The sequence below is a fragment of the Vigna unguiculata genome, chromosome 1, assembly GCF_004118075.2.
Source record: "Vigna unguiculata cultivar IT97K-499-35 chromosome 1, ASM411807v1, whole genome shotgun sequence".
NCBI classification, from domain to species: domain Eukaryota; kingdom Viridiplantae; phylum Streptophyta; class Magnoliopsida; order Fabales; family Fabaceae; genus Vigna; species Vigna unguiculata.
In genome coordinates this window covers 1,224,106-1,233,316 of record NC_040279.1, presented here as the reverse complement: position 1 = coordinate 1,233,316, position 9,211 = coordinate 1,224,106, and the positions used below count along the sequence as shown (strand labels likewise).

Here is a 9,211-nt window from a genome sequence, read left to right as displayed (position 1 = left end):
TGTGAAGAAAAAATAAAGATGAAAAATTACTTAAAAGATGACACATAAGGTTATAAGAAAAAAATTATAAAAAATTTAGTAGTCAAAAAATAATTTTTCAAAGAACAATAATAACACAACAAGTAACAAATTGAATTTCTTCGTATGGAACACGAGTAACTGATGTCCTAAGTGAAACATTAATAGTCGTTAATGCCCTCACTTAAGCTACCACTCTGGATTCTTATGCAATAACAACCCTTTATTAATAAAATCGTAACGAAACCTTTTTGTTCTTATGACACTACTATAAATTTTCATATTACATGAAAATTTTCTTGCAAATTTGTTAAAAAAATTTGCAAGAAAATATGTTTTCCTGTTTACAATCTTAATTGACAGGTAATTCTTTCGTAGGTAATTATTTCCTACAAAATTATAAAATTTGTATGTATTTCCTACAAAATTTGTTGTGAAAAGTGTTTTATACAAAATATTTTACAAAAAAATTGACAGCAATTTCCTGTAAACTTTTTTCATATAAAAATTTGTAAGTATTTCCTGCAAAACAAATTTAAAATAAAATTGACAGAGAATATGAGTTTTTTTTAGTAATGTAAACATTTCTCACAGGCAAATGCATATACAATTAACTACGTTGTTTTTCTCAATGGATTATAACTGTTGTACATAGTCAACATTACACACAGAAAATGACACGTTGATGAAGGTGGGAAGCTACTGAAGGAGACATGTGGAAAGAGGGTTTGATTTTGTTTTACTTTTTGTTAGATAATGACGCAGAAACCTTTGGTGGCGGAATAATAGATGAAAAAAGAAAGGATAAGAAGGGTGGTGGCGGAGAAAAAGAGAGTGAGATAATGAAGTTGAAACAAAAGAGAAGAAAAGAATAATTATATTTGTAAGTTTTTTTTGTCTGTTTTGGCTGAAAAGGAATAACTAAAGGGTGCTTTCTCTCTTGATCAAGTAAAGTGGATTTTGTGTCTTCCTTGAGTTGAAAGGCAAAGGGATTAATTAATCTGAAAGATGTGAATATATAGAAGAAACATGCACTGTGCTGTACTGTGATCACTGTCTGTAAATGGAAACCAGTTTGGGGTTGGTTGCAGGCTCTCACAACAGCAATGAATTCATTATCATACGTCAAGAGGGAGTGGTAAGTTAATTTCTTATACAACATTATATACAACAATATGAAACTTTAGTTATAAAAATAAATAACCAATTTGCTTTATAAGTTTTGTAAGTTAAATAACTTGTTAAGTCACTTTTGAACAGTGAAAATACTGATAAAGCCTTTTCTTTACCACGGTAATATGTTTGCCAATAATTAAGAATGGAGAAAATCCCCACTTGAACTTGTTTGAACAAGTTCTGTGAAGTTAAATTAGACTTAAATTTTATTATCTTAATGTAGTATTTGAGTAATTAAAAGTGTATTTTAATCAAGATTTGAATGTATCGTGTCATTCATTATTGAGTTCTTCTAATTCTCACACTCGATTATCTCAACATGAACATAGGATATTTTTTGTATTGGATATCCTAGTTTGAGTTTGTTAAATTCATCGTGTCATCCCCTATTAGTTTTAGGTCCATCAAATTTCAGTGAAATTTGGAATTAATCCCTCATCGAAACTTTTGACAAATTTAATTCTTCATCTTTAAAAATGTGTGAATTTAGTCCTTTTAATCAAATTCTGTTAAGTTTATTTGAAGTTTCAAACGCGTTTTATGATAATATTTGAGTTAGCATCGAATCAAAGATGGTTCAAACGATATAAACAATTCAAATACTATCATGAAATGCATTTGAAACTTCGGATAAACTTAACAAATCTAGTTAAAAGGACTAAATCTACACATTTCTAAAGATGAAGGACTAAATTGGTCAAAAGTTTCAAAGAGGAACCAATTCCAAATTTCAGTGAAACTTGAGGGACCAAAAACATATTTAACCCTTTTTATTTTACTGAATTGATTTTGCTAAGTTGAGTGAGACTTAAATTTCAATAGTTAATACATTTGTCATCGATATCACTCGGTTATCATTGGAAACACATATCTTATTTCGCTGTGTGAGTTTGAAGAGGTTGAATTGGACTTAAATTTACCTTATGCAGCAAAGAAGGTTGAAAGAGAAAGATGGTAAAAGATGTGAACTATGTGGAGATGATATAGGTGTTAATGGAGATGGTGAGCTTTTTGTGGCATGCAACGAGTGTGGTTTTCCTGTTTGTAAGAGCTGTTATGAGTATGAACGCAGTGAGGGAAACCATGTCTGCCCTCAATGCAAAACAAGATTCAAGCGTCTCAAAGGTATAACTATAATTATTTAGGAAAGATTTAATATATCGATATATCAGTGTATTTTGAAGGTTCCAAAGATTGTTCATTTATGTTGCAGGGTGTGCTAGAGTTGAGGGAGATGAAGAAGAGGATGATGTTGATGACTTGGAGAATGATGAAGATTTTGATGGAGGAAACGAACAAGATTTGAAAACGACCATGTCTCATGAGGTAATGATTAATTCTAATGCTGCTATATAGTTTTGTTTTCAACATATTCTCATAGCCATGTTTCATATGTGATATGAAACAATCAAATTATGTCAAAATCTATTTAATTTGTTTATATTTCCCTACTCTTTTGTTTCATTACACTTCTTTAAGATTTTTCATAATACAAATGAATCCAATTATATAATTATATATATATATATATATATATATATATATATATATATTTATTTATATTTAGATGATTTAATAGTTAAATAATAGTTAAATAGAAAGAAAAAAAAAGTCATGAGGTTAATATCTTACTAATAATTTGATGGGTAACGGATATTTTAATATATATATATATATTTTTTTTTTCTTTTTTTAAACTAATATTAATGTGATGTTTAAGGAATATATTAAGTATACCATAACTAGTTGTAAAATAAAATATAATCATATTTAACAAATTCATACTAGCGTGAAGACTCTAACAAAACTTAAAATGATAGTACGTGTGATTATATTAATAATATAAGATATGCTGTATGAGATTATTTTATATGTATATTGAGTGAAAATATGCTGATAAATGTACGTTTACATTATCGGTATAATTCCATTTTCAGATAATTTTTTCACAAATAATCTTGTTATTAATAAAATTCACCAAATGTTAGTATGAAACATTTTATTGTTAGTTTGTATACCTTAGCTATACTAACACTAAGATAGTACTAAGTTTCAATCTTTATCATAATAAAAAGTATAAGCAGAGATTATTTGTTCTAAATTTTTACTTTGACATCTTTTGCATGAATGCAACGAACAGGATGAAGAAACTTGTGAAGAAAATCATGCTTTGGTTCCATCAAGTTCAACCACATTGAGCAAAGAGATGGTTCCATTGCAAACAAGATCCATGGATCCTTCAAAGGACCTTGCTGCTTATGGCTATGGAAGTGTTGCGTGGAAGGAAAGAATGGAGACATGGAAGCAAAGACAAATCAAACTTGGTAATGTGAGAAAAGAAAATGACAACAAGGAAGATTCAAACAACCTTGTAGATGACGATGACACCGAATTCCTTATGTAAGTGTTCTTCCATATTTCCTTCAGCATTCAAATAAGAGTAAACCATACACACACAAAATGATATTATATATATATTAGAAATCTAAATGTGAGTCTAAGTCTCACATTGGATAAAAATGAGAAAGTGAAACATTATATAAAAATGAAGACTCATAAACTCATCGTTTTAAGGTTTTGAGTTGACAGTGATGTCAATCCCTTATTTGGACTAAAGTCTCATTGGTATTAAGCTTTCTCAATGAATATTCTCGCTCGATAGACCCAACAATATATAAGATTACTTTATGATGAGACTATGTGTTTGTTATGTTGGTCAGAATGGATGAAGGAAGACAACCACTATCAAGAAAGATGACGGTTCCATCAAGTAAAATTAACCCTTACCGAATGGTCATAGTAATGAGGCTAGTTGTTCTTGGATTCTTCTTCCATTACCGAGTTATGAACCCTGTAGAACATGCCTATGCTTTGTGGCTGGTGTCAATAATCTGTGAATTTTGGTTCACCCTTTCATGGATTCTTGACCAATTCCCCAAGTTGCTTCCAGTCATGAGAGAAACTTATCTGGACAGACTTTCCTTGAGGCAAGTAATCTACAAAACGTTTTTCTATATATATAGACATATACACATATACTAGCAAATGTTGTCGTATCCCTTCGTACAAAAATCTATTTTAGTGTCACTCCACATGGAGAGACACCAAAATAGGTTTTTTTTTAAGGGACACATAAGCATCTTCCAAATGATTAATCATTGATGTATAATTTTATGTGATGTTTCATTGCAAGTTCTTTAACAAAATTTAGTGTACTTCTACATGTAGGTATGAAAAGGAAGGGAAAGTTTCTGAACTTTCTCCAATTGATATATTTGTGATCACAGTGGATCCACTAAAAGAGCCTCCTCTTGTGACTGCAAACTCAGTTCTTTCCATTCTAGCCATGGATTACCCTGCTGAAAAGGTGTCATGTTATGTGTCTGATGATGGGGCTGCAATGCTAACATTTGAGGCTTTATCTGAGACTTGTGAATTTGCAAAGAAATGGGTTCCTTTCTGTAAGAAGTTTAGCATTGAGCCAAGAGCTCCTGAATGGTACTTTGGTGAGAAGATAAACTACCTAAATGACAAGGTGCACCCATCATTTGTGAAAGAGAGAAGAGCAATGAAGGTAGAAAAGTCTGCATGACTTGGATACTTTATCCGATGAATCTTCGTGGAATTTGGATTCTCTGCTGGTTTTTTCTGTGTTGTTTCTCTATTGTGCTCTTATAATACACTGATTACTACTAATTTCAACATTTTAAAATATATTAAAAAGATATTTAAAATATCAGTACAGTGTATTTTTAATACCAAACAGAGAACAACACCAAACAAATCAATAGAGAATCTGGACTCATCTCCATGTTATATGGTAAATGATAAGTGGTTATTTTCATTTTATTACAGAGAGAATATGAAGAGTTTAGAGTTCGAATTAACTCTCTAGTTGCAAAGTCTAGGAAGGTCCCAGAAGAAGGGTGGACAATGCAAGATGGAACACCATGGCCTGGAAATAATGTTCGTGATCATCCAGGAATGATACAGGTTAGTAACATAGATATTTAAATTGCAGAAATAAAGAAACCAGAAATTGAGCAATGAAATCACTAATTCTGTTTGATTGAAGATGAGAAACACAGCAGGATAGATATGCATAAGTCATGGAAAGGAAAAATACTCACAAATATCCGTAAGAGGTGTTTGATGAAGAGCAACTCAATGAGAACTTTCATATTGATTTATTAGACACTTGTCCAATATATAGAATACAATATCTCATAATATAAGAAGAAAAATAAAACCTAGTGTATCATCACAATCCAGAATATCTGATAATAATAAAGGGAATAAAATATATGATATTTCTATCGATAGAATTAAAACTAGAAGATATATGATATCTTTATCAAACTCAAACTAAATAACATATCTTATGCATATATGTTCATTTTTTGTTTGATTAACTTTGTGATTGCCAATGCTAATTAATTCTTTCTCAGGTTTTTCTTGCAGAAACTGGGGGATATGACATGGATGGCAAGGAATTGCCACGCTTGGTGTATGTTTCTAGAGAGAAGAGACCAAATTTCAATCACCACAAAAAAGCAGGAGCATTGAATGCATTGGTAAACAACATAAATAATAATAAAGGATAAAAGAACCTTGACAAAAAATTGTTTATATTTTATCATACTGGGGTTTGGTTGGTCATTCTGCATCGGTCTTACACATTTAAGACATTTAACACCATTTTTAACCAGTCTTTCATCTTATATCGTGTTTAACTTTATCTTTTCTACCAGATGTGGGACTTTGACTCACTTGGATTATTTCCAACAAAAAACAACACAATTTTATGCAAATCTGATATATTTATTTCTGCATTGATGATTCCATCAAACAGGCTAGAGTTTCTGCAGTACTTTCCAATGCCCCTTTTGTGTTGAACTTGGACTATGATCATTACATCAACAACAGCAAGGTTGTAAGAGAGGCAATGTGTTTCATGATGGACCCATTAGTAGGAAAAAGAGTCTCCTATGTCCAATTCTCACAGAGATTTGATGGTATTGAACAACATGCAAATCAAACAAATGGATTCTTTGATGTAAGAATGCTCTTAATAAAAAACTGAATTATTTCTTTTAATTAGTGGGATGGTCCCATTTTTATTTAGATGTGTCAGTTTGATATCCGCTTTTAAAAAGATGTTAATTGAGTCCCAACTTTTGAAAAGATGCCTCAATTAGGTCCTTTTCAGCAAAACATTATTAACACCGTTAACGATATTGATATTTAAAATGACTTACAAAATTAAGTATTGATATTCATATTAAAATTTAGTAGTAAAAATCATGAATTAAGTTAACGATTTTAGTAACTTTTGTCTGAAAAGAGCCTAATTAAAACACTTTTTCAAAAGTTAGGACTAGATTGACACATTTTTAAAAATGGGTACCAAACTGACACATCTGAACGAAAGTGGATACCATCCGACTAATTAAACCTTCTTTTAATTTCCCTTGTAAAATAAACTCTTTCTCTTCTCTATTAGATCAACATGAGAGGCTTGGATGGTATACAAGGACCTACATATGTTGGAACAGGATGTGTCTTTAGAAGACAAGCACTTTATGGTTTTGATTCTCCAAGAAAAAAGAAGCCTCCAACCAAGACATGCAATTGTTGGCCAAGGTGGTGTTGTTGTGGATGTTGTTTTATGGGGAAGAAGAAGAAGAAGAAGTTAAAGAAACAGAAGTTTGAGATAATGGAAAACAGACATAGTAAAGTACATTCTGAAGCAGCTGCAGTTGAATTTGAACATGGTAGGGAAGATAAACATTGCACACTTAGTATTTGGCAGCATATTATATTTAATTCTCTTAAGCCTTGTCATGCATATCAATGATTATTCTGAAATGCAAGGAACACTTTACTTTTCAATTGTTCTTTGGAAGAAAATATAAGGCTTATGAAATAGGAACCAAATGAAATGATTCTATAAATCATTGTCTGATATTAACAAGTAAACCTTGAATGTAGGCACAGAAGATGAAAAATTAGCTCATATTTCAAATCCAAAGTTTGCCAAGAAATTTGGACAATCTCCTATCTTTATTGCATCTACTCAACTGTTGGATGGTGAGACACTCAAACATGGAAACCTTGCTTCTCAACTTATAGAAGCAATACATGTCATTAGTTGTGGCTATGAAGAGAAAACAGAATGGGGAAAAGAGGTAACAAAACCATTTCATTATTGTGACCTTCTAAGGTGTTGTGTTTGGACCAACTTCTACATAAGCACTTTTGGTCTAAACCATTTAGGGGATTGACACTACTTTCAACTCAAAACCTTAAAACAATAGATTTATGAATCTTCTTTCTCATATGATGTTTTACTTTCTTATTCATGTCCGATATGAAACTCAAACTCATACCTAGTTCCAAACAATAGTTTTAACTCATGGAGAAGGTAAGGCGACTTTTTCTTCTTATTTTTTCTTTCTGAGTGCTTATAGAAAAGATTGTCTAAACAGTTCAAGAATTTCTTATTCATGTTACAACTTGTAGCCATTCTTTCAATTTCTCAGGTTGGATGGATCTATGGTTCAGTTACAGAAGACATATTAACAGGTTTTAAAATGCATTGCCATGGATGGAGATCTATATATAGTATTCCTCAAAGACCTGGATTTAAAGTATCTTCCCCAAGAAACCTTTCCAATGGTATGCAACAAGTCTTTCAATGGGCTCTTGGATCAATGGAAATATTCATGAGTAAACATTGCCCTCTTTGGTATGGGTATGGAGGAGGACTAAAGTGGTTACAACGCATTTCTTACATAAATGCCATAGTATATCCATGGACATCAATACCTTTGGTGGTGTATTGTACCCTACCTGCTGTGTGTTTGCTCACCGGGAAATTTATCATTCCCGAGGTACAAGTTTACTTCTTAACATGGTATCAAAGTCATGAATTATTGTCTATCCGGATGAAGTTTGTTGTTTGTTGAGTCTATTGAGTCGCTATTTTTGTAAAGTTGAGTTAGATTTAAAGTTCACTTCTTAACACAACCTCTTATATTGCCATAATATTGCAAAATAAAATCTGTGTTAGCTTATTATCAGTATTGTTGTTGGCATTGCAGCTCAGCAACACAGCTGGAATGTGGTTTGTGTCTCTTTTCTTCTGCATTTTCACCACAAGTTTGTTAGAGATGAGATGGAGTGGTGTCACAATTGATGAGTGGTGGAGAAATGAGCAATTTTGGGTGATTGGAGGTGTGTCAGCAAATTTTGTAGCAGTGTTCCTGGGGATGTTTAAGGTGTTGGGAGGTGTAAACACAAACTTCATAGTGACATCAAGGGAAGATGATGAGAAGGAGCATTCTGACATGTTTGCTTTGAATTGGACCATTTTACTGATCATACCAACAACATTGCTGATACTGAACATAATTGCTGTGGTTGCAGGAGTCTCAAATGCAATAAACATTGGATTTGAGGCTTGGGGGCCTTTACTTGGTAAACTCATGTTTTCTTTTTGGGTCATTCTTCATTTGTATCCATTCCTCAAAGGCATGGTAGGTAGGCATAACAGGACTCCTACCATTGTTATTGTTTGGGCAATTCTTCTTGCCACTTTCTTTTCTGTCTTGTGGGTCAAAATTGATCCATTTTTACCCAAGTCAAGTGGACCAGTTCTAGAGGAGTGTGGATTGGATTGCAATTAGCTACAAATTTTGTCAACCAAATGCTACCATGCATGATTCATGGATGATAATTTTTCCACTGCAAAGTAGAAACTGTTTGGCTTTTTGCCACTTTTAAGTTGTATCATTTGTATGTTTTATTCAAATCTTGGACATAATTACTTGAAAGAGTTTTTTGTACACAAGATAAGTGTTCACCTGATTCTTTTGTCTTTCAACAGAAGACAGCATGACTGTAATATTGTACTGTAATTTTATGCTTATGAGACACTTATGCATACCACAATCATAGACCAATTATATATGTGTAGACATTAAATAACTTAATTATTCTTTACTTTCAACGAAAT

General features: G+C 32.0%; 1 protein-coding gene across 1 annotated transcript; it reads left to right on the top strand.

Moving 5' to 3' along the window:
- Nucleotides 1-1,081: 1,081 nt before the first annotated feature.
- Nucleotides 1,082-9,147, top strand: LOC114174687 (probable cellulose synthase A catalytic subunit 3 [UDP-forming]). Its single transcript, XM_028059518.1, has 13 exons — nucleotides 1,082-1,156; nucleotides 2,124-2,319; nucleotides 2,408-2,520; nucleotides 3,335-3,594; nucleotides 3,915-4,181; nucleotides 4,423-4,768; nucleotides 5,050-5,187; nucleotides 5,643-5,768; nucleotides 6,047-6,250; nucleotides 6,698-6,968; nucleotides 7,186-7,382; nucleotides 7,737-8,087; nucleotides 8,298-9,147. Exons 1-13 carry the CDS (start codon nucleotides 1,082-1,084, stop codon nucleotides 8,880-8,882), a joined length of 3,129 nt encoding a protein of 1,042 aa, XP_027915319.1. The 3' UTR covers nucleotides 8,883-9,147.
- Nucleotides 9,148-9,211: the final 64 nt, after the last annotated feature.